At 51.8% G+C, this 24,790-nt stretch overlaps 1 protein-coding gene across 1 annotated transcript in view; it reads left to right on the top strand.

The window, feature by feature from the left end:
• Positions 1 to 23,147, top strand: part of map3k10 (mitogen-activated protein kinase kinase kinase 10) — a 34,188-nt gene extending 11,041 nt beyond the window's left edge. Inside the window, 10 exon segments of the mRNA XM_033014376.1 lie at positions 9,468 to 9,648; positions 11,721 to 11,869; positions 12,533 to 12,708; positions 13,205 to 13,445; positions 14,063 to 14,191; positions 17,684 to 17,822; positions 18,703 to 18,815; positions 19,242 to 19,937; positions 21,659 to 21,943; positions 21,946 to 23,147. Of these exon segments, the coding sequence (XP_032870267.1) occupies positions 9,468 to 9,648; positions 11,721 to 11,869; positions 12,533 to 12,708; positions 13,205 to 13,445; positions 14,063 to 14,191; positions 17,684 to 17,822; positions 18,703 to 18,815; positions 19,242 to 19,937; positions 21,659 to 21,943; positions 21,946 to 22,079 (2,243 nt within the window). The 3' untranslated portion in view covers positions 22,080 to 23,147.
• The last annotated feature ends 1,643 nt before the right edge of the window (positions 23,148 to 24,790 follow it).

Here is a 24,790-nt window from a genome sequence, read left to right as displayed (position 1 = left end):
CTGTAGTTTACTTGTCTTGGTAACATTGTGAATTGTCCCTACTTGTGTGTAGGATGGTGCTAGTGTGCGGGAATCACTGGCCACAGAAACATAGACAACAGGTGCAGGAGTAGGCCATTCGGCCCTTTGAGCCAGCACTGCCATTCAATATGATCGTGGCTGATGATCCAAAATCAGTACCCCGTTCTTGCTTTCTCCCCGATTCCCTTGACTCCATTAGCATAAAGAACTATATCTAGTCTGAAGAAGGGTTTTGGCCCGAAACGTTGCCTACTTCCTTTTTTGTGTACCTTCGATTTTCCAGCGGCTGCAGTTCCTTCTTAAACACTAAAAGCTAGCTTTCCTGAAACCATCCAGTGAATTGGCCTCCACTGCCTTCTGTGGCGGAGGTCGGCGCGGACTCGATGGGCCGAAGGGCCTGTATTACTAAACTGCCACATTGCACTGGAGTGCCCGGCAATAAGTAAGTAAGTAAGGTTATTGGCCAAGTATTCACATACAAGGAATTTGCCTTGGTGCTCCGCCCACAAGTAACAACATGACATACAGTGACAGTTACGAATGACTCAAACACTAAACATTAATAATAATAAAACATTAATGATAAAACACCATTGATCAAGCATGTGATACCAGATCAAAGGGAGGCTACAGATTTTTGACTGTTGAGTAGAGCAACTACTCGTGGATAAAAACTTTTAATGTCTGGCTGTGGCAGCTTTGACAGTCTGGAGGCGCCTTCCAGAGGGAAGTGATTCAAAGAGTTTGTGGCCAGGGTGAGAGGGGTCAGAGATAACTCCCAGAGGCCGCCGTGCTGTCTATTGGGAGTCAATAGACTGTGTGTGTGTCACCCGGTAACACTCGCAGTGCCGTGGAGCAGAGTCGGGAGAGGAATGCAAACATACTTGTGCAGATAATTGGATGTGGCAGAGCTCCAGCCAGCCAGCCTACCTGCCTCCTGACCTGGCCGGCTGCCACCCGGATCACCACTGGTCGCAGCAACACCCTGACTCCACGGCCCTGCACCCTCCACACCACACCCCCCCCCCCCCCCCCCCACGGGCTACCCGTTCCATTCCCACTCCAGGCTACTCGAGTGCCCCCCCTCCCCACCACAGTGTGTAGAGCCACTGCCTCACAGCACCAGAGTCTAAGACCACAGCACACGGCCTCAAAATTAAAGGGGGGGGGGGGTATGGGCTGGTTAACCGAGAGTGTCAAAGTCCAGGTTTTTAGTTTCGGCTCAGGGTTTGAAGTGCGAAACTGTGCAATTGCTTTGCTTGCTGAATTGGCTTCTTATCGCAGCCTCCACTCACTTCCCCCTCTGCCCAGAATAGTTGCGCCTCTCTGATTTCGGGGGCTAATTAAACCGCTGGCTGTTACCCAGGGACGCCTTCGAGAGATGGACATCAGGTGTTGTTGGGCGATCAAGACACGCCGCAGTCTGCCCGAACCTCGTTGGCCTCCCATCCGAGCGAGGTGTCCTTCGGGGGAATGTTGCCGACTGACCCGCTCCAGACTGCTGACGGACGCACTGAAGCTCGGTGCAGCCAACGCTAAAGATGCTACAGCGAGCAAGATAGAATAAGACATAGTACGGCCATGCGCAGATTCATGCGTAATTTTCGGCCCCATTTCCGTAACCGGCTTCCGTCTCCGCACCAAAGATCCCGTAGCAGAGCAAAGATACTAGTGCGGAGACGGAAGCCGGTTACCGAAACATCCTCGTAAAAATCAAAGTTATTTGGTAAAAATCTTCTCCTCATTTTCAGAATTTAAATTTATTAACACAAACTGTTCCCCCGCAACGTTGATTACACTGCGAGTCGGGTCGGGTCTGGTTACGGAAATGGATGACAAAAAGGCCCACGTTCCGCTCCGTTGCGTACTACACGTCAGCCCATTGCATTTAGCAGGAGTGGTCTATCTTGCTACCGCTATAGGATCATTGGCCAACGCCATGGCTCTGTGGGGGAGGACCACAGTCTCGGCTGGTTCCGCTGCTGGACATTTTGGGGCACCTCTCACACAAGGGTAGTGGCTTCACCCCAGGGGGCCACATGAATGCTTACTTTAGACTTTAGATACACAGCATGGAAACAGGCCTTACTGGCTACAGATTAAATTCCCAAACCAACTCCATGCTGACCAGCGATCATCCTGTACACGTATTCTTCTTCTTCTTCTTCTTGCGAATGAAACATAAATAAACCAAAGGAATAGTTAGATCTCAAGCCAGGTTGTTGTCTCTGTTGGCGTCAATGTCAATGTCAATGTCTGCCAGGCCCTGACAGACACAGCTCCATTTAGTGGGTGGTAGAGCGGGCACCCAGAGATGACATGGTTGGCTGTCTGTTGTTCTGCTCCACATTCACAGGCTGGGCTCTGGTGGAGGGAGTGCCCATCTCCCCACACGCTGGCAATGAAACGCCCAACTTTGAGCTTCACCCATGCTCCTGTACACTGACACTATCTTGCACACCAGGGACAATTTTACAACTTACCGAAGCCAATTAACATGCAAACCTGTACGTCTTTGGGACGTGGGGGGAAACCAGAACACCCCGAGAAAACCCACCCGGTCCAGGGAGAACGTACAAACTCTGGACAGACAGCGCCCATAGTCAGGATTGAAGTACAGAGACGGTTTCCTAATCTGAGGAAAGGCATTCTTGCCAGAGGGAGTACAGAGAAGGTTCACCAGACTGATTCCTGGGATGGCAGGACTTTCATATGAAGAAAGACTGGATAGACTCAGCTTGTACTCGCTAGAATTTAGAAGATTGTGGGGGGATCTTATAGAAACGTACAAAATTCTTCAGGGGTTGGACAGGCTAGATGCAGGAAGATTGTTCCCAATGTTGGGGAAGTCCAGAACAAGGGGTCACAGTTTAAGGATAAGAGGGAAGTCTTTTAGGACCGAGATGAGAAAAAAAAAATTCACACAGTGAGTGGTGAATCTGTGGAATTCTCTGCCACAGAAGGTAGTTGAGGCCACAGTTCATTGGCTATATTTAAGAGGGAGTTAGATGTGGCCCTTGTGGCTAAAGGGATCAGGGGGTATGGAGAGAAGGCAGGTACGGGATACTGAGTTGGATGATCAGCCATGATCATATTGAATGGCGGTGCAGGCTCGAAGGGCCGAATGGCCTACTCCTGCACCTATTTTCTATGTTTCTATGAACCCGGGCCGCTGGAACTGTGACGCCACTTTGTATAAGGATAGTTTGCGAACATTACTGACTATGAGACTCATAAATATATAGACGCTGGGAATGTCGGAAGAGTTTTGACTCTGTTACTGTGGTTTATTATTGTCACATGACCTGAGGTACAGTGATCAGCTTTCCTGTTGCAGGCTCTCAAGTCAACGAAAAGTCTATACGCAATGAAAGCCCTGTCCCACGGTACGAGTTCATTCCAAGGGTTCTCCCGAGTTTGCACCTGATTCAAACTCGGAGATTTACGGTAATGGCCACTCGTCGGTACTCGGGGCTCTCGTGGACATTTTTCAACGTGTTGAAAAATCTTCTCGGGTCTTCCCGAGCTTACCTGCCATTAGCGAGTCTTCCCGAGTACCTGCCGTTAGCGTTATAAGCCGCTAAGAGACGTCCCCGAGCTCCGACGACCCGCTACGTTCATTCTCTGTGCTTACCATGAGTTTAGAAATATAGAAAATAGGTGCAGGAGTAGGCCATTCGGCCCTTCGTGCCTGCACCGCCATTCGATATGATCATGGCTGATCATCCAACTCAGTATCCCATCCCTGCCTTCTCTCCAAACCCCCTGATCCCTTTAGCCACAAGGGCCACATCTAACTCCCTCTTAAATATAGCCAATGAACTGTGGCCTCAACTACCTTCTGTGGCAGAGAATTCCACAGATTCACCACTCTCTGTGTAAAAAATGATTTTCTCATCTCGGTCCTAAAAGACTTCCCTCTTATCCTTAAACTGTGACCCCTTGTCCTGGACTTCCCCAACATCGGGAACAATCTTCCTGCATCTAGCCTGTCCAACCCCTTAAGAATTTTGTGAGTTTCTATAAGATCCCCCCTCAATCTTCTGAATTCTAGTGAGTTTGATTTTTTTTTAAACTCGGGAGAGCTCTTGGAATGAACTCGTACCGTGGGACAGAGCTATCACAATCAAACCGTCCAGTGTACAGAAAGAGGATAAAGGAATAATGTTGAGAGGAGGATAATGCCTGATTCTGTCTGAAGGAGGGCCTCGACCCAAATTGTTGCCCATTCCTTCTCTCCAGAATGGCCCAAGTCTGCCCCATGGACAAACAAACGTATTGCAGAATGCCATGCCTTTGGTTCCTATTGCAAAGCAGCAAGATCCTGTTAACTGTATCAGGCCCAGACCCATGTTCCGCTTGGGTAGCTTGTGACCAAACGGTTTAGATCACAGCACAGGAACATCCACTTCGCCCACAATATCTGTATCGGACATGTAGCCAAGTTAAACTAATCCCTGCCTGTACCTGATCCATATTCCTGGTACATTTATACACTTGTTTTGCATGTTATCGAAACAAAATCAGATAATACTAAACACAGATACAATCGGGGCACACTCGAGTACAATATGTAAAATTGTACTCTGACAGATACCTGGAGGTCTAGAGCTCTAGGGGCTGGTGGAATCAAGGGATATGGGGAGAAGGCAGGCACGGGTTATTGATTGGGGACGATCAGCCTTGATCACAATAAATGGCGGTGCTGGCTCGAAGGGCCGAATGGCCTCCTCCTGCACCTATTTTCTATGTCTCTGTATGGCAGGTGGGACTGGCTTAAATGGGGCATTTTGGTCGGCAGGGACAATTTGGGTCAAAGGGCCTGTTTCCGTGATGTAAACCTCTATGACTCTAATAGGTTACATTGCAGGAATGGAACAACTAGAAATAGCGTTATAACAGGTAGAAAAGTGCAGGTGAATGCGAGAATCCGTGGGGAAGTTGACGAGAAAGTAGCGAGAATATAACGAGATGATACGATATGATAGAACTTTATTTATCCCAGGAGGGAAATTATGCTAACAGGCATAAAACACAAAATACTGTGACAAGTGGAATGGATTGGGGATGTGCAAAGATTGGGGAGGGGGGAGGGAGCGGGGAGTCAGTCTCAGTCTACCCTTCGACGGAAGGGGGAGGAGTTGTACAGTTTGATGGCCACAGGGAAGAAGGATCTCCTGTGGCGTTCTGTTCTGCATCTTGGTGGAACCAGTCTGTTGCTGAAGGTGCTCCTCAGGTTGACCAGTGGTGTCACGGAGGGGGTGCGAGCTGTATTGTCCGGGATGCTCCGCAGTTTGAGGAGCATCCTCGCTTCCAAGACCAACCTCCCATGAATCCAACTCTTCCCCCAGGACCTTCCTGATGTAGGATTAGCGTGAATGGGTGTTCGATGGTTGGTATGGTCCAATGGGCTAAAGGGCCCAACTCCATGCTCTTTGTCTCGGAGTCTATAAAATGGTGAACCCACTTTGTAGGGGTTTTAGATTTTTTTTTTAAAGAGATACGGCATGGCAACAGGCCCTTTGGCCCACTCAGCCCACGCCAACATTGCCCCTTCACCTTAGTTCCATGCTATCCCACACTTCCATCCATTCTCTGCGCTCTAGGGCCAATTAACCTACAAACATACAGGTCTGTGGGATGTGGGAGGAGACCCAGCTCCTGAGGTCAGGATCGATCCCAGGTCTCTGGCGCCGTGAGGAAGCGGCACTACCCGCTGCGCCGTGTGCCACCACTATTGAGCGATCACTTCCTGGTAGACCACGACACCAAGTTTTAATTTGGGCAGAGCCCCGAGCTAGTTCTTGGGTTTGATTTAGTGGGTACATCCTCGAGATAGAGATGGATTGACGTACAGCGTGGAAACAGGCCCTTCGGCCCACCGAGTCCGCGCCGACCAGCGATCCCCGCACACAAGCACTATCCTACACTCGGGACTGTTTTACAATTTCACCGCAGCCAATTAACGGACAAACGTGCACGTCTTTGGAGGAAACCGGAGCACCCGGAGGAAACCCACGGGGAGAACGTGCAAACTCCGTACAGACAGCAGCCGTAGTCAGGATTGAACCCGCGACTCTACCGTCGGGCTTGGAATAAACAGGGTCACTGACACAACCTGGGTGACACAAACAGGACAGCCGGGGACCGGACCGGTCCGGGTTTTGGGCATTTTCATACCTCCTGGAATCCGTCCAGCTCGCATGAATGAGGGATTTGATCCCTGAAAATCATTTGCATGGGGATACAAACATGTGCAGCCGGAGAAGTGAGTCGGACAAACATAGTGCTTGTTCTGTGCAGTGTGGGTTTCAGTCTCGTCCAGTACTATCCTTTGTTTGGCTTTGCACACTCACAAACAAACAATAAAACTGCTTAACCTTTGCTATGCCACCGTTCCCAGCCTTGTCCTGTCCCTCACACCAATGGTGGGGGGGGGCATGGTGGGTGGCGAAGGGCCAGGGGGCAGTGGCTAACCCTGGCCCTGATGCAAAGATCCACCCTACACACGCAGAATATTGTCGGAGGATTCGGCCTCGTACAGCTATGGGGGTGTATGTCAGGGGTGATGGGGAGAAGGCAGGAGAATGGGGTTGAGGGGCCAAGGTAGGTCAGCCATGCTTAGTGTTCAAGAAGGAACTGCAGATGCTGGAGAATCGAAGGTAGACAAAAGTGCTGGAGAAACTCAGCGGGTGCGGCAGCATCTATGGAGCGAAGGAAATAGGCAACGTTTCGGGCCGAAACCCGAAAGGGTTTTGGCCCGAAAAGTTGCCTATTTCCTAAAACAGTTCCTATTCGGCCCGAAACGTTGCCTATTTCCTAAAACAGTTCCTATTCGGCCCGAAAAGTTGCCTATTTCCTAAAACAGTTCCTATTCGGCACGAAACGTTGCCTATTTCCTAAAACAGTTCCTATTCGGCCCAAAACGTTGCCTATTTCCTAAAACAGTTCCTATTCGGCCCGAAACGTTGCCTATTTCCTTCGCTCCATAGATGCTGCCGCACCCGCTGAGATTCTCCAGCAATTTTGTCTACCTTCAGCCATGCTTAGGGTCACCAACTTTCTCACTCCCAAATAAGGGAGAAAAAGGTCAAATAACGGGACAAATTCCCGACGGCAATTCGTTGACCGACTGGGCCGTGGCTGGGTGAATGGTGAGTTGGCACCAGGTGCTGGACTGCACACAAAGCCCAGCCGGCGGGCCAGATGAGGAGTTTTGGCCCGGGCAAGTCCGGCACCCCATCCAACTCATGAACCGATGATCGGCCATGAGAAGGAGGAGGTGGTGGTGGTGTCGGCGGTAAGCGCAGGTCCGAAGGTCGGACAGCTGGCCGAGCTGCCTTCCGACCGCGGGGCCACGGGCGAGGTGCTGCTGCTGCACTCCATGGGCTGCACTACGTCAGGACGGGTGAGGCGGGCCAGGATGCGGCGTTCAGATCCGACAGTCCCCTCGACCCGAGTAGTAGCAGTCAAATACGGGACAAGGCTAGATGCAGGAATATTATTCCCGATGTTGGGGAAGTCCAGAACAAGGGGTCACAGTTTAAGGATAAGGGGGAAGTCTTTTAGGACCGAGATGAGAAAATCATTTTTTACACGGAGTGTGGTGAATCTCTGGAACTCTCTGCCACAGAGGGTAGTCGAGGCCAGTTCATTGGCTATATTTAAGAGGGAGTTAGATGTGGCCCTTGTGGCTAAGGGGATCAGGGGGTATGGAGAGAAGGCAGGTACAGGATACTGAGTTGGATGATCAGCCATGATCACATTGAATGGCGGTGCAGGCTCGAAGGGCCGAATGGCCTACTCCTGCACCTATTTTCTATGTTTCTAAGGGCGGTCCCGTACAGGACAAACCAATTTAGCCCAAAATACGGGATGTCCCGGCTTAAACGGGACAGTTGGCGACCCTAGCCACGACTGAATGGCGGAGTAGACTCTATGGCTCAAATGGCTGACTTCTGCTAAACATGTTATCTGGGCGGAGGCACCACTGACTGGGAGTGACAAGTCATAAACCTAATCAGTAGGCAGAGACCTTTAGCCTTTCATCCCAGGGTGCGGCTCAGTTTACTCCCTGCATTCCTGCATTTAATTCAACAAGGGTTTGGTCGGTCGGTCGGGCAGAGTGGAGGGGAAGAGGGATTAGTCCACATTTAAGGCACATGAGCTGATGTTTAAGTTTCACGTTTACTGAGGTACCATGAGATCTTTGTTCTGCATGCTATCCAAACAGAGCACATAATACTATACACAAATACAATCGTCATCGAAACCTAGAAAACAGGTGCAGGAGTAGGCCATTCGGCCCTCCGAGCCAGCACCGTCATTCAATATGATCATGGCTGATCGTCCAAAATCAGTACCCCGTTCCTGCTTTCTCTCCATATCCCTTGATTCCGTTAGCCCGAAGAGCTAAATCTAACTCTCTCTTGAAAACATCCAGGGAAGTTGGTCAGGCAGCATCTCTGGAGAAAAGGAATAGGTGATGTTTCAGGTCGAGACCCTTCTTCAGACTGAGTATCGGGGGAAAGTAAAAGAAGGGATATACAGCGCCTTCCATAATGTTTGGGACAAAGACCCACCATTTATTTATATGCTCCTGTACACCACAATTTGAGATTTGTAATCGGAAAAAATCACATGTGGTTAAAGTGTACATTGTCAGATTTTTTAAAAAGGCTATTTTTATACATTTTGGTTTCACCATGTAGAAATTACAGGTGTGTTTATAGAAACTTACAACATTCTTAAGGGGTTGGACAGGCTAGATGCAGGATGGTTGTTCCCAATGTTGGGGAAGTCCAGAACAAGGGGTCACAGTTTAAGGATAAGGGGGAAGTCTTTTAGGACCGAGATGAGAAATGTATTTATTTTTTAAAAGGAGTGGTGAATCTGTGGAATTCTCTGCCACAGAAGGTAGTTGAGGCCACAGTTCATTGGCTATATTTAAGAGGGAGTTAGATGTGGCCCTTGTGGCTAAAGGGATCAGGGGGTATGGAGAGAAGGCAGGTACAGGATACTGAGTTGGATGATCAGCCATGATCATATTGAATGGCGGTGCAGGCTCGAAGGGCCGAATGGCCTACTCCTGCACCTATTTTCTATGTTTCTAAGGGCGGTCCGGTACAGGACAAACCAATTTAGCCCAAAATACGGGATGTCCCGGCTAATACAGGACAGATGGCCTACTCCTGCACCTGTTTTCTATGTTTCTATGTTTCTATACCTTGGATAGACCGTGGGGGCGGGGTGGGGGGGGAGGAGAACACTGGACACTGGAGGACCTGGCATGGGGGAGGGGGCAAAACAAAGGAGGTGCGTCGGTGGTACTTTAACATTGTCAGTGCCCTTTAGGTGGCAGCTATTTGCATACCTTGGGTGTGCGAGGAAAGAATGAGGTTGTGCCTTGTGACCATGGAGTATTCTTCTCCGTTGCATCGTTCCAGTTTTGATCCTGGAGCAGACCGAAGACGACGACCTCAGCAACAAGACGTTGAAGATCACCGACTTCGGGCTGGCGCGGGAGTGGCACCGCACGACCAAGATGAGCGCGGCCGGGACCTACGCCTGGATGGCTCCCGAGGTCATCAAGCTCTCCCTGTTCTCCAAGAGCAGCGATGTGTGGAGGTAAGGGGCAGGGGAACCATCAGAAGGGTCTCGTCTCGCCAACGAAAGCACCCGAACGACTCCAAGCAAACACGCAGGAACGCAGCTTGGTTCTTGGTTTCTTGGTCCTCCAAAATATTCCAAATGGAATTTAAACTGGAGGTGGTGAAGGGAGGGCTTAAGCCAGAAAGGGTTATTGGGAAGAAAGAGCTACTTTAAATTTAGTTGCATCTGGTTGGGTAACTATAGTTGGGTGGAGATTATTCCATGCTTTAATTGTGCGGGGGAAGAACGAATTGCTGTACACATCTGTCTACATCTGTATACATCTGTATACAATAGACAATAGGTGCAGGAGTAGGCCATTCGGCCCTTCGAGCCAGCACCGCCATTCAATATGATCATGGCTGATCATCCACAATCAGTACCCCGTTCCTGCCTTCTCCCCATATCCCTTGATTCTGTTAGACATAAGAGCTCTATCTAACTCTCTCTTGAAAACATCCAGTGAATCGGCCTCCACTGCCTTCTGTGGCAGAGAATTCCACAGACTCACAACTCTCTGGGTGGAAAGGTTTTTCCTCATCTCAGTCCTAAATGGCCGACCCCTTATTCTTAAAACAGTGATCCCCTGGTTCTGGACTCCCCCAACATCAGGAACATTTTTCCTGCATCTAGCTTGTCCAATCCTTTAAGAATTGTATATGTTTCTATAAGATCCCCATTGTACAGAGGTACAGCGAGACACAGCTCCGTACAGGGAGAAGCCGAGGTCGGGATCGAACCCGGGTCTCTGGCGCTTTGAGGCAGCAGTTCATTCTGTTTATTGTCACGTGTACCGAGGTACAGTGAAAAGCTGTTGTTGCGCGCTAACCAGTCAGCGAAAGACAATACATGATTACAATCGAGCCGTCCACAGTGTACAGATACATGATAAGGGAATAACGTTTAGTGCAAGGTACAGCCAGCAAAGTCCAATCAAGGATAATAATAATAATAATAAATGTTATTTAATGGGCGCCTTTCAGACATCTCAAGGACACCTTACATAGTAATCGGAATAAAAACATATAATCGGAATATAACAAGTAATAAAGACGTCACAGAGACACAAATTAAAAACAGAATTCAATCCAAAAACAGAAAATCAAAAACACAGTGTGAAGAGAGAGCAGCGGCAGCCAAAGCGCGCCAGCGTCCACTCTCTCTTCACGGCAGCCATCTTGGACACAGACCCACAGGACTACAATTAGACAAAAAAATCATCCCCCCACAGTGCATAGCTCTGTGGAGGAAGGCACAATGTCCAGTCCCCACCCCATGTTCACCCCAAAGTCAGGCCTATTGAGGCCACCGCAATTGCCTCTACGGAGGCCCGATGTCCCTGGCCGTTCTCACCGGGTGGTCTTGCCCCGGCGTCGGGAGAGTCCTTTCGGCGGCTGGGCCACCTGGAACGGCCGCTTCCTGGTTGGAACCCGCGGATAGTCCAAGGGTCTCCAAAGAGGTAGATAGTAGTTCAAAACTGCTCTCTGGTTGTGGTAAGATGGTTCAGTTGCCTGATAACAGCCGGGAAGAAACTGCCCCTGAATCTGGAGGTGTGTGTTCGTTTTCACACTTCTGTACCTTTTGCCCGATGGGAGAGGGGAGAAGAGTGAGTGGCCTTGATCGGACTTTGCTGGCTTTACCTTGCACTAAACGTTATTCCCTTATCATGTATCTGTACACTGTGGACGGCTCGATTGTAATCATGTGTTGTCTTTCTGCTGACTGGTTAGCACGCAACAAAAGCTTTTCACTGTACCTCGGTACACGGGACAATAAACTAAACTGTAATGGAATAGCTGGGGAAAGCGGAGAGGTGGAAGGGGGAATGAGGTACACAGGGATGGGAGATGAGTGCATGGAAGAGGGGAAAGGAACAGGGTGACAACGGAGGGAGAGGAGAAGGTGCACTCTGCAGTGGGTGAGAGGCGCAGGAAAAGACTGGGCAAGGAGGGGTTTATTTACAGCTTAAGGTACTAACTCTTCCCACACTCTCTCCCCTATCCTTCCCTACCCCCTCTCTCCCCGCTCTCTCTCCCCCTCTCCCACAGTTTTGGGGTGCTGTTGTGGGAGTTGCTGACGGGAGAGGTGCCGTACCGTGAGATCGACGGGCTGGCGGTGGCGTACGGCGTGGCGGTGAACAAACTCACGCTCCCCATCCCGTCCACCTGCCCCGAGCCCTTTGTCAAGCTGATGGAAGGTAGGAACGGCGTGGAGGCTGAGCCATCACCGTGTGCTTGATATGTAACGGCACGTTGTACGTTTGCGTGGCATCATTTGCCAGCAACCGATGAGGGAATGTACGGGATGAACGACAGATGCAGATTCCGTCTCACACGTTCCATCTGCTCCAGTGCAAAATCACACGTTGCTGCAGATGCAGCCAGAGCCAAGTGGTGCAGAGGGAGCTGCAACTGACCTCCTGACTCCCACCCGGCTCTCTGGCCGTGTTTGGCGTGCATTCTGCATGTGTTTGCGTGTTTTTGTGCATGTGTTTGACATGTTTTTGTGCCTGTATTTGATGTGTTTTGCGCGTGTGTTTGTCGTGTTTTGTTCGTGTATCTGACGTGTTTTGTACGTGTGCCTGTTTTGTGCATGTGTTTGGCGTGGTTTGTGCGTGTGTTTGGCGTGCTTTGTGCATGTGTTTGGCGTGTTTTATGCGTGTGTATGGTGCCGTGGCTGGGCTCTCAGTGTGCGTGTATTTGCCGTGTTCTGTGCGTGTATCTGCCATGTTGTGTGCGTTGTGCCGTGGCCTGGCTCACAGCGTGCGTGTATTTGGCGTGTTCTGTGCGTGTATCTGCCGTGTTTTGTGCGTGTGCGTTGTGCCGTGCCTGGCTCACAGCGTGCGTGTATTTGGCCGCAGATTGCTGGAACTCGGACGCTCACGGCCGCCCCTCGTTCGGGGAGATCCTGGCGCAGCTGGTGGCCATCGAGCAGTCGTCACTCTTCCAGATGCCACTGGAGTCCTTCCACTCCCTGCAGGAGGACTGGAAGCTGGAGATCCAGCAGATGTTTGACGAGCTGCGGACCAAGGAGAAGGTAGAAGGCTGGTGGGGTCGGGCAAGGGGTCCATGAGGGTCCAACTCATCCATTCTCCAACAGTGAGGGAGAGGGGGAGAGAGAGAACACATCTGGAGAAGCAGTTGCTGCCTTACAGCGCTTGCAGCGCCAGAGACCCGGTTTCCATCGGGTGCTGTCTGTACGGAGTTTGCACGTTCTCCCCGTGAACACATGGGTTTTCTCCGAGATATTCGCAGTCCTCCCATGTTCAAAAGACGTGCAGGTTTGTAGGTTAATTGGCTTGATATAAATGTAAATTGTCCCTAGTGTGTGTAGGACAGTGTTAGTGTGCGGGGATCGCTGGTCGGTGTGGGCTTGCTGGGCCGAAGGGCCTGTTTCTGCGCTGTATCTCTAAACTAAACAGGCTGAGGTAAGGACGGGTTCGAGGTCAGTCGGGCCACACGCCTGCCTTCTCACCCCATACTGCCAGACCACCGCTCTGCCCCTCTAGCTGTCCTATCCCCCCCCCCTGCAGGAGCTGCGCAGTTGGGAGGAGGAGCTGAGCCGGGCTGCAGTGCAGCAGCGTAACCAGGAGGAGGTGCTGCGTCGGCGGGAGCAGGAGCTGGCCGAGCGGGAGATCGACATTGTGGAGCGGGAGCTGCACATCATCATGCGGCAGCTGCACCAGGAGAAGCCCCGCGTCAAGAAGCGCAAAGGCAACTTCAAGAGGAGCCGCTTGAAACTGCGAGATGGCAACCGCATCAGCCTGCCCTCCGGTACCAAGCTCCGCAAGCCCCCCGCTCTGTGTGTGGCCCCACCACCCCCCCCCCCCCACTGAGTGATACCTCCCCCCCTCTGTGTGTGATCCCCTCCCCCCTCTGTATGTGACCCCCCACGCTCTGTGACCCCCTCCCCCTCTGTGTGTGATCCCCTCCCCCCTCTGTGTGTGATCCCCTCCCCCCCCTGTGTGTGACCCCACCCCCCCCTGTGTGTGACCCCCCCCCTGTGTGTGACCCCTCCCTCCTGTCCCCCCACCCCCCCTGTTCGTACATCCCCTCCTGTCACCACCTCCCCCCCCCCCCCCCCCCCCCCCACCCCCCGGTGCTCCATGCCCCCCCCCCCCTTCTAGCCATGTGTCTCCCAAACCTCACGCACTTCTCCTCCCCCCCCCCCGGGCCACTCGTCCCCACAGTCCCATCTCTCCCACACACGTCCCCCCCACCCAACCTTCCCACAAGCATCACGCGCCCCCCCCCACCCCGTTTGTGCGCCCCCCCCCACGAGACACTTGTCCCCATCGCCAGACCTCGCCTGCCCCCTCCCGCTCCTGTCGGCCCCCCTCCTCATCCCCCCCCCCCCCGTGTTACAGCCGAGGCTTCTGTTTGTTCCCCAGGTTTCGAGCACAAGATCACGGTGCAGGCCTCCCCCACCGTGGACAAGAGGAAGGGGCAGGGGCAGGGGCCCGACGGACTGAGCCCACCCTGCAGCCCCCTGGTCATCCCCCGACTCAGGGCCATTCGCCGTAAGTCTCCCCGCTGATGTCACTGCGAGCGGCCTTGTGCGTTACTCCGCGGGCGGTCGGTGATGGTTTGGTTCAGAGTCGACAGGTGCAGCGTACCGGCCGCGTACGTATTCATGTACGGGCGGCACGGCAGTAGAGTCACTGCCTCCCAGCGCCAGAGGCCCGGGTTCAATCCCGACTACATAGAAACATAGACAATAGGTGCAGGAGTAGGCCATTCGGCCCTTCGAGCCTGCACCGCCATTCAATGTGATCATGGCTGATCATCCAACTCAGTATCCTGTACCTGCCTTCTCTCCATACCCCCTGATTCCTTTAGCCACAAGGGCCACATCTAACTCCCTCTTAAATATAGCCAATGAACTGTGGCCTCAACTACCTGCTGTGGCAGAGAATTCCACAGATTCACCACTCTCTGTGTAAAAAATGATTTTCTCATCTCGGTCCTAAAAGATTTCTCCTTTATCCTTAAACTGTGTGACCCTTTGTTCTGGACTTCCCCAACATCGGGAACAATCTTCCTGCATCCAGCCTGTCCAACCCCTTAAGAATTTTGTAAGTTTCTATAAGATCCCCCCTCAATCTTCTAAATTCTAGCGAGTACAAGCCGAGTCTATCCAGTCTTTCTTCATCTGAAAGTCCTGACATCCCAGGAATCAGTCTGGTGAACCTTCTCGGTACTCCCTCTATGGCAAGAATGTCTTTCCTCAGATTAGGGGCAAGAATGTCTTTCCTCGGATTAGGGGCAAGAATGTCTTTCTTCAGATTAGGGGCAAGAATGTCTTTCCTCAGATTAGGGTGCTGACAGTACGGAATTTGTACGTTCTCCCCGTGACCTGCGTGGGTTTTCTCCGGACACACGTACTGGCCTAGAAGTCCTCATGTGGCCTTAAGGGCACAGGTTCCCCAACCCTGCTCCAGCACTTTGTGTCTATCTTAGGCCATGGATCATGGCCGGGCCTTCAGGTGTGTCAGTGACGCAGCAAGTCTGCCCTCTTGTGGCCACTGCCAGCGCACCTCGACTTGAATTCTCTACCAGTGGAATCATCAGCCGGTCTTTCAGCGCACCCAGGAAAACCCAAATACCTTTGCACCCGATAAAACGCTGTCAACATAGACCAGTGCAGCCCGTCGGCCCACAATGTCTGTGCCGAACATGATAGCACAATAAACTAATCTGATCTGCCAGTGTTCAAGAAGGAACTGCAGATGCTGGAAAATCGAAGGTACACAAAAAAAGCTGGAGAAACTCAGCGGGTGCAGCAGCATCTATGGAGCGAAGGAAATAGGCAACGTTTCGGCCCGAAACCCTTCGGGTTTCGACCCGAAACGTTGCCTATTTCCTTTGGGTTTCGGCCCGAAACGTTGCCTATCTCCTTCGCTCCATAGATGCTGCTGCACCCGCTGAGTTTCTCCAGCTTTTTGTGTGATCCATATCAAGTTTCAAGTCAAGTTTCAAGTGAGTTTATTGTCATGTGTCCCTGTATAGGACAATGAAATTCTTGCTTTGCTTAAGCACACAGAAAATAGTAGGCATTTACTACAAAACATAAATGTGTCCATATACCATGATATAAATATATACACACATGAATAAATAAACTGGTAGCACCAGCCCTCGGGAATAGTTTCTTCCCCTCTGTTGTCAGACTTCTGAATGGCCCTTCCATACGTTTGGACTTGAGACGTTAGAGGTACAACCTGGAAACAGGCCCATGGGCCCATTGAGTCCGGACCGAATAGCTATCACCCTGTACAATAGCACCATCCCCACACACACTGGGAACAATTTACAATTTACAGGAGCCAATTAACCTACAAACCTGTGTGGGAGGATACTGGAGAATCGGGAGAAAACCCACGCGGTCACGTGGAGAACGTGCAAACTCCGTACAGACAGCGCCCGTAGTCTGGATCGAACTCTCGTCTCTGGCCCTGTAAGGCAGCAACTCTACCGCTGCGCCACCGTGCCCCTGTATAAGTTAGACTCCTGTCCCCATTGTGGACATTAGACCTTTGTCTCTGGAACTAGTGCGCTACAATGCTGAGAACTATTTTCTTCTCTCTGAGTTTAGTTGAGGGATACAGGGGGGAAACAGGCCCTACTTGTCCGCAACCGACCAGCGATCCCCCCACACGATTAGTACTATCCTAGGGACAATTTGCAATTTTTGCCAAGCCAATGACCTGATCTAATTGAATGGCACAGAAACAGAAGCGTTTCACTGTACCTCGACAGTCCTAGACAATAGACAATAGGTGCAGGAGTAGAGGCCATTCGGCCCTTCGAGCCAGCACCGCCATTCAATGTGATCATGGCCGATCATGGCCGATCATCCCCAAACCAAATTTCGTTTGAACCTCATGTGAGGTTCAAATGATAATAAAAGGTATTGTATTGTATTGTATTGTAGTACCCCGTTCCTGCCTTCTCCCCATATCCCCTGACTCCGCTATCTTTAAGAGCCCTATCTAGCTCTCTCTTGAAAGCATCCAGAGAACTTGCCTCCACCGCCCTCTGAGGCAGAGAATTCCACAGACTCGCCACTCTCTGTGAGAAAAAGTGTTTCCTCGTCTCCGTTCTAAATGGCTTACTCCTTATTCTTAAACTGTGTGTGTGTGGCCCCTGGTTCTGGACTCCCCCAACATCGGGAACACGTTTCCTGCCTCTAGCGTGTCCAAGCCCTTAACAATCTTATATGTTTCAAGACCTAAACCAAGGAGTGGGCTGCATTTGGTGCTCAAGGGTCCAGAGAGGGCTTGACTCCACCATCTCCTGACTGTGTGTGTGGGAAGATCACACAGAGCCAGGCTGCCCAGCTGGGCGTGGTGACTCAGTACATGTGGCGACTGGGTTGTCTGTCCTTGCCAGTGGAGAGAATTAAAGGACGTTCTTTTCGGAAGGAGATGGGGAGAAATGTCAGAGGGTGGTGAATCTGTGGAATTGTCACGTGAGGCTGTGGAGGTCAAGTCAACGGATATTTTGTACGATAGATTCTTGATTAGTACAGGTGTCGGAGGTTATAGAAACATAGAAATTAGGTGCAGGAGTAGTCCATTCGGCCCTTCGAGCCTGCACCGCCATTCAATATGATCATGGCTGATCATCCAACTCAGTATCCCGTACCTGCCTTCTCTCCATACCCTCTGATCCCCTTAGCCACAAGGGCCACATCTAACGCCCTCTTAAATATAGCCAATGAACTGGCCTCGACTACCCTCTGTGGCAGGGAGTTCCACAGATTCACCACTCTCTGTGTGAAAAAAGTTCTTCTCATCTCGGTTTTAAAGGATTTCCCCCCTTATCCTTAAGCTGTGACCCCTTGTCCTGGACTTCCCCAACATCGGGAGCAATCTTCCTGCATCTAGCCTGTCCAACAGTATGGGGAGAAGGCAGGAGAATGGGGGTTAGAACGGAGATTGAATGATTGAATGACGGAGTAGGTTTGATGGGCCGAATGGCCTAATTCTGCTCCTATTCCTTGTGACCAGTGACTCCGGCTGAAGGCAGCCAGACCTGGGGCCGCAACGCCGTGTACAAGCGCGAGGAGTTCGAGGGCCACAAGAAGAAGGGCCGGACCTGGGGGCCCAGCTCGACTCAGCCCAAGGAGCGCCTGGGAGGGGAGGACAGGTGAGTACCTGCACCTTCTCAGGCAACCGAACCATCCCATCATCCTCAACACAAAACGCTGTCGTAACTCAGCGGGACAGGCAGCATCTCTGGAGAGAAGGAATGGGTGACGTTTCGGGTCCCGAAACGTCACCCATTCCTTCTCTCCAGAGATGCTGCCTGTCTCGCTGAGTTACTCCAGCTGTTTGTTTCCATCTTTGATTTTTCCATTCCGGGACCAGCTCAGGTGGGGCATCTTGGTCGGCACGGACTAGTTGGGCCGAAGGGCCTGTTTCTGTGCTACACGCCACTGACACATGGGGTGAAGCTGACCCTGCCCTATCTCTGGATAGAGATAGGATTGAAAGCATTCTCTGGATGCTTTCAAGAGAGAGCTAGATAGGGCTCCTGGAGTCAGGGGATATGGGGAGAAGGCAGGAACGGGGTACTGATTGGGGATGATCAGCTATGATCACATTGAATGGCGGTGCTGGCTCGAAGGGCCGAATGGCCTACCCCTGCACCTATTGTCTATTGTCTACTGTCTAAGATGCCCCATCTAAGCCACATTCGTCTAAAGCTTTCCTATCTGTGTACCTGTCCAAATGTATTTTTAAATACTGTCATTGTACCTGCCTCAACTACTTCCTCTGGCAGCTTGTTCCATCAAACCCACCAGCCTCTGTGTGAAAGCTTCCTATGAAATCTTCCCCCTCTCACCTTCAACCTGCGCCCTCTAGTTCTTGATTCCCCTTATGCTGGGAAAATGACAGTACATTCATCCCATCTATTCCCCTCATGATTTTATACAGCTCTATAAGAGGGGTGGTGGGGAGGGGTGAAGGGTTATCATGGTGGCGGTTCATTGGTGACTCACTGGTGCTATCCCTCTCGCCCGCAGGTTGAAGTGTCTGGGAGATGGCAGCCGCTTCTGGTCGTCCAGCGCGCCGAGCCTGGGGAAAAGCCCGCGGCACCTGCCCATCACCACGGGCTTTGCCAGCCTCACCCAGATGGGTAAGTCTCACCCGTGACAAGGCCTAGTGCCATCTATGCGTTACAGGCACCTCGCGCTTTACGCAGGGGTTACGCGCGTTAAAAACAGCACTTCGTTCAAAAACGCGCAAAGCTAGATATTCATAAGTCATAGCAGCAGAATGAGGCTGGACAAAAATGCTGGAGAAACTCAGTGGGTGCAGCAGCATCTATGGAGCGAATGAAATAGGCAACTTCTTCAGACTGATGCAGGGTAGGGGGGGGAAGAAGAAAGGAAGAGGAGGAGCCGGAGGGCTGAGGGAGAGTTGAGAAGGGGTACATGGATAGGGGGGATATGGACCAAACGCAGGCAGGTGGGACTTAGTGTAGCTGGGACATGTTGGCCAGTGTTGGCTAGTTGGGCCACACTGGATCACTCTGTGACTCCATCTCTCTATGACTCCGCAGATGGCCAGACGCCCAGCACAGGAGAGGGTTCGCTGGAGAGTGAGGGGAGCTCGGCGGATGACAGCCCAGCGGCGCAGCACCCTGGCGCGGGTGGCGACACGCCCAGTCGCGGGGCCCACCGCCGGAGGAGGGACCTGGTTCTGCTGGGCTGTGCCAACGTGCTGTGCTCGGTGGCGCTGGGCTGGGACCTGCTGGAGGCGGGGAGGCAACGGGTGGCGCAGGAGGAGGAGAGGAGGAGGCACGAGGGGATATTCCAGTGGGGGGGCCGCGCCCGGCACGCCGGCAGTCCTCCGGGCCGCGCCCCTCCCCGCAAGGAGCCCTCCACCCTGCCCTCGCTGGAGGCCTCCCCCTCCGTCACCCTCCTCTCCCTCGCGTCCTTGCCCGACTGCAACTCCTCCACCCGCTCCCTCCTGAGGTCGGACAGGGACAGGGAGGAGGGGGGCGGTGGGGGGCACCAGGCCACCACCGTCGAACCACCGCCGCGCCGCGCCAACCCGCTGGTGGACCTGGCGGTGGAAAGCTTCAAGAAGGACCCCCGGCAGTCGCTCACCCCCACCCACATCAGCGTCGCCTCCGCCACCAAACGAGGCCACAGGAGGATCCCGTCAGACAGCGCCATCCGCCAACAGCCCCAGGGACTACTGGCCCACAGGAGGACTCCGTCTGACGGCAGCCCCCAAAACATGCCCAGCACCGGTAAGGGACCACAACCCTCCCCCCCCCCCCCACACTGCCCCTTCACTAGCTTAATCCTGTCATACGCTGAGAGAATGGAGCGGCTGGGCTTGTATCCTCTAATTTAGAAGGATGATTCAGATTCAGATTCAGATTCAGATTCAATTTTAATTGTCATTGTCAGTGTACAGTACAGAGACAACGAAATGCATTTAGCATCTCCCTGGAAGAGTGACATAGCAAATGATTTAAATAAATAATAATAAGTGATAATAAGTGTCCGGGGGGTGGGGGGGTGATTGGCAGTCACCGAGGTACGTTGTTGAGTAGAGTGACAGCCGCCGGGAAGAAGCTGTTCCTGGACCTGCTGGTTCGGCAACGGAGAGAACTGTAGCGCCTCCCGGATGGTAGGAGGGTAAACAGTCCATGGTTGGGGTGAGAGCAGTCCTTGGCGATGCTGAGCGCCCTCCGCAGATAACGCTTGCTTTGGACAGACTCAATGGAGGGGAGCGAGGAACCGGTGATGCGTTGGGCAATTTTCACCACCCTCTGCAATGCCTTCCGGTCGGAGACAGAGCAGTTGCCATACCATACTGTGATGCAGTTGGTAAGGATGCTCTCGATGGTGCAGCGGTAGAAGTTCACCAGGATCTGAGGAGACAGATGGACCTTCTTCAGTCTCCTCAGGAAGAAGAGACGCTGGTGAGCCTTCTTGATCAGAGTTGAGGTATTGTGGGTCCAAGAGAGGTCATCGGAGATGTTGACTCCCAGGAACCTGAAGCTAGAAACACGTTCCACCTCCGTCCCGTTAATGTGGATGGGGGTGTGCGTGCTGCCCCTGGACTTCCTGAAGTCTACAATGAGCTCCTTGGTCTTCTTGGAGTTAAGGGCCAGGTTGTTGTCAGCGCACCATGCTGCTAAGTGCTGGACCTCCTCCCTGTAGGCCGACTCATCGTTGTTGCTGATGAGGCCAATCACCGTTGTATCATCTGCATACTTGATGATGGTGTTAGTACCATGTACAGGTGTGCAGTCATAGGTGAAGAGGGAGTAGAGGAGGGGGCTCAGCACACAGCCCTGTGGAACGCCGGTGTTCAGGGTGAGGGTTGAAGAGGTGTGCTTGTCTAACCTAACAGACTGGGGTCTGTTGGTTAGAAAGTCCAGTATCCAGTTGCAGAGGGAGGGGTCGATGCCCAGGTTACCGAGTTTGGTGATCAGTTTTGATGGTATAATGGTGTTGAATGCTGAGCTGTAATCGATGAACAGCATTCTTACGTAAGTGTCTCTGTTGTCGAGGTGGGAGAGGGCGGAGTGAAGTGCCGTTGAGATGGCATCCTCCGTACTCCTGTTCTTGCGGTAGGCAAACTGATAGGGATCCAGTGTGGGGGGTAGGCAGCTTTTGAGGTGTGCCAGGACCAGCCTCTCGAAGCACTTGGTGATGATGGGGGTAAGTGCAACTGGGTATCATATTGAAACATGAGAGGGTATCATATTGAAACATAGAAGATTATTAAGGGTTTGGACACGCTGGAGGCAGGAAACATGTTCCAGAACCAGGGGCCACACAGTTTAAGAATAAGGGGTAGGCCAATTAGAACGGAGATGAGGAACAGCGTTTCTACACAGGCTCGGTCAAATTGTCCCTAGGATGGCGTTTGTGTTGGGGATCGCATGGTGGGCCTGAAGGCCTTTTATCCTGCGTGTGATCACCAAACTAAATCTCCTCCTCATTCCCCCGCCAGGCCCCACCAAGGACTGCGGTGAGATTCCGCGCCTGCCCGACCCGGCCTCCGTCCTGCCGCCAATCCTGCGGCGAAGAGCGTCGGACAAGGACGCGGCGCTGGAGAGGCCCAAGACGCTGGAGTTTGCCCCCCGGCCCCGGCCTTCGGCAGGCAGGCCCCGCATCGACCCCTGGCGCTTCGTCTCCCTCAGCCAGACCGTCAGCTCGTCGCCGGCCAGCAGCACCGGCACCCCCAGCAGCACCGGCACTGCCGACGAGCGGCTGGGCCTCTCCGTGTCCGTCGGGCTCGGGACACCGGCCGCAGCCTGCTGGACATGGACATCGAGGGCCAGACGGACGACGGCACCGTGCCCCTCTGCCGCGCCGACCTGGCCCCTCGCAAGGACTCCATTTACAGCGTGGAGGAGGACCACATGCGCTGAAGCCGCTAGGCCTCAAGCCTGTCGCCCCGGCAACGGGCCGGCACTCGGCCTTCGCCAGCATCTGCTGCTCTGATTGGACCGTTCAACATTTCCCTGCCACCCTGGATAATGTATCGTCCAATCGCAGGGCTACAAACGGTCGCGCCTCAAGGTGAACAAAATGGCGGCGATTCGGCAATAACAAGAGTATCTTGGTACAAGAACCTCCCTAATGCAGGTAACGTTGAGTGTCAAGTCTCCCTCTTATCTGAACCAAGAGGTTTCATTGAATGGCTCCTCCCCTCAATCAAACAGCTCAGAAATACTGAGTCAAAGGAAGCATCTCCAATCTTCACGAGGAACGCCTCCAATCTTCCCAAGGTTTTGCTTCTGGTCCTACTCGGATTAAGCTTCCGCTTCAAGGGGCCCTAGATCCCTCCTCAGAGAGACTCTGGTCCAGTTGACATGGGCTAGAAGCTTTTCCTCCCATTTTTCCTTGCACCCAAGGGGAAGATGCTTGGTCTTCGAATTTGGATTTGGTCTTCAAACCACTGGGCCTGGACATTACTGGAGGATATTTTAATTTAGGAAACATAGAAAATAGGTGCAGGAGGAGGCCATTTGGCCCCTCGAGCCAGCACCGCCATTCAATATGATCATGGCTGATCATCCACAATCAGTAACCCGTGCCTGCCTTCTCCCCACACCCCTTGATTCCGCTAGCCCCTAGAGCTCTATCTAATATTTATTTTCATTTGGAGAAACACTACTGATTTAAACACTGCTGATGTAACACCACAAAGTAGATATTGCAATGGAAGGTGCAGATATGGGTTTCTGAAATGCGTCTGATAAAAGAGCCATGTTATTAAATTAATTTGTGAGTAAATTTCACTGCACATTTTTGAAGGTGCTGCCATTTGAAATGGAAACTACATACACACCTTTATAAACTCGACTCTCATGTAGCAATATTTATTTCAATAGTTTACTTTAGTTTGGAGATGTAACATGGATGTGGGACGTGTGCCCACTGAGTCCACACTGACCATCGATCACCCGTTCACACTAGTTCCATGTTATCTTCACTTCTTCATCCACTCCCTACACAATAGGCAGAGACAACGTAAACTACAAACCCGCACGTTTGGAGAGTAGGAGGAAACCGGAGCACCCAGAGGAAACCCACGTGGTCACATGGGAGAACGTGCAAACTCCATAACAACTGCGCCCAAGGTCAGGATTGAAGTGGTCACTGTGAGGCAGCAGCTTCACCCGCTGCCCCTCGTACCCACAATGAAGGGTTTTAATTCCATTTAGTTTGTTTTTTAATAAAGGTTTCTTTGCCACAACTAATGATCAGGAACACATTTGGACCCAGTCTTTCAAACGCAGGCCCATAAAAAATATTCAGGTCATAAGTAATAGGAGCAGTGCCAGTGTTTGCCCTGGGAGAATCCATGTGAGTTTGACAGCTTTTACAATGGGGAATCTCTTGAGAGTGCGGTGCTGTTTATTGCATCGGACCACCGTGAATGCTTCACTATTTAGAGAAAGTCTCTGTGACTATTTGTAGAAAGTCCACATTTACAACGCCTTTGATGGTGGCTGCATTTTCAGAGGTCGTAAGGTCATATGTGCTAGGAGCAGAATTAGGCCATTCTGCCCATCAAGTCTACTCCGACCATTCAATCACGGCTGATCTATCTCTCCCTACTAACCCCATTCTCCTGCCTTCTCCCCATAACCCCTAACACCCGTACTAATCAAGAATCTATCTTTGCATTAAGAATATCAATTTTGTGTCCACCTTTGGTATAAACCGGCATCTGCAGTTCCTTTTCATTGTATGTTTTAACAGCGTGGCTTGTTTTTGATTTACCATAGCGCTCCCTTTCCCCCCCCCCCACCTCCAACCCCTCCCCCCCCCCCCCCCCCACCTCAAACCCCTGCCCCCCCCCCCCCCCCAGGGCAGAGATTGTGAAGTTCCAAACACTTGTCCCATTACCCATCACAGCTGGTGCTAAAGTTGAGGGTGCACTCAATACCCAGCTGTCAGAATTGTCTTGTAATGAAGTAATCCACAAGGATCCAACCAGCTCACTGACAACTGCGAGGAGAAACTGTGTTAAATGCGGAAAATACTGTAGACACAAAAAGCCGGAGTATCTCGGCAGGTCCGGCAGCATCTCTGGAGAAAAGGAATAGGTGACGTTTCGGGTCGAGACCCTTAAAATTGGCACTGGTACAGTCTCAATGTCCCCTTCTGTACATGACACATCAGCGGGGAGTTGATGAAGGTTATTCCTTCCCCAGCGGAATAAAAGAGGGGAGAATATTAAAGGATGTTTCATGCGATCTGGGACAACCAGTGTCTGCATTCTCAGTCAAATAATTGAAGATGTAAATGGTGTAAATGAAGGTAAATAATATGCATCCCAGGTGTGTGTGTGTGTGCGTGTGTGTACACACAGTGGGGACATACTGTGGGTGCAGTCAATATGACAGCAGATGTAATATAAAACCGTCGAGATGATGATGTTTAAATTTTTAGCTCCATGTAAATACTTGTAAATTATATCAAGGATTTGCCAGGTTTTATTGGCGGATTCGCCCTTAAGTTATACCCTGATCGGATTGGTGATTCTGTGATTTGTAGAGGAAAATAAAATAATTTGTCAATGAGTGATTCTTTTCATTTGCACTAGAGGATGTTTGTTTTTTCATTGTTT

The sequence above is a fragment of the Amblyraja radiata genome, chromosome 41 (assembly GCF_010909765.2).
Source record: "Amblyraja radiata isolate CabotCenter1 chromosome 41, sAmbRad1.1.pri, whole genome shotgun sequence".
NCBI lineage: Eukaryota > Metazoa > Chordata > Chondrichthyes > Rajiformes > Rajidae > Amblyraja > Amblyraja radiata.
Note: the sequence above shows the minus strand (reverse complement) of the source record. Positions and strands in the feature narration are given on the sequence as shown.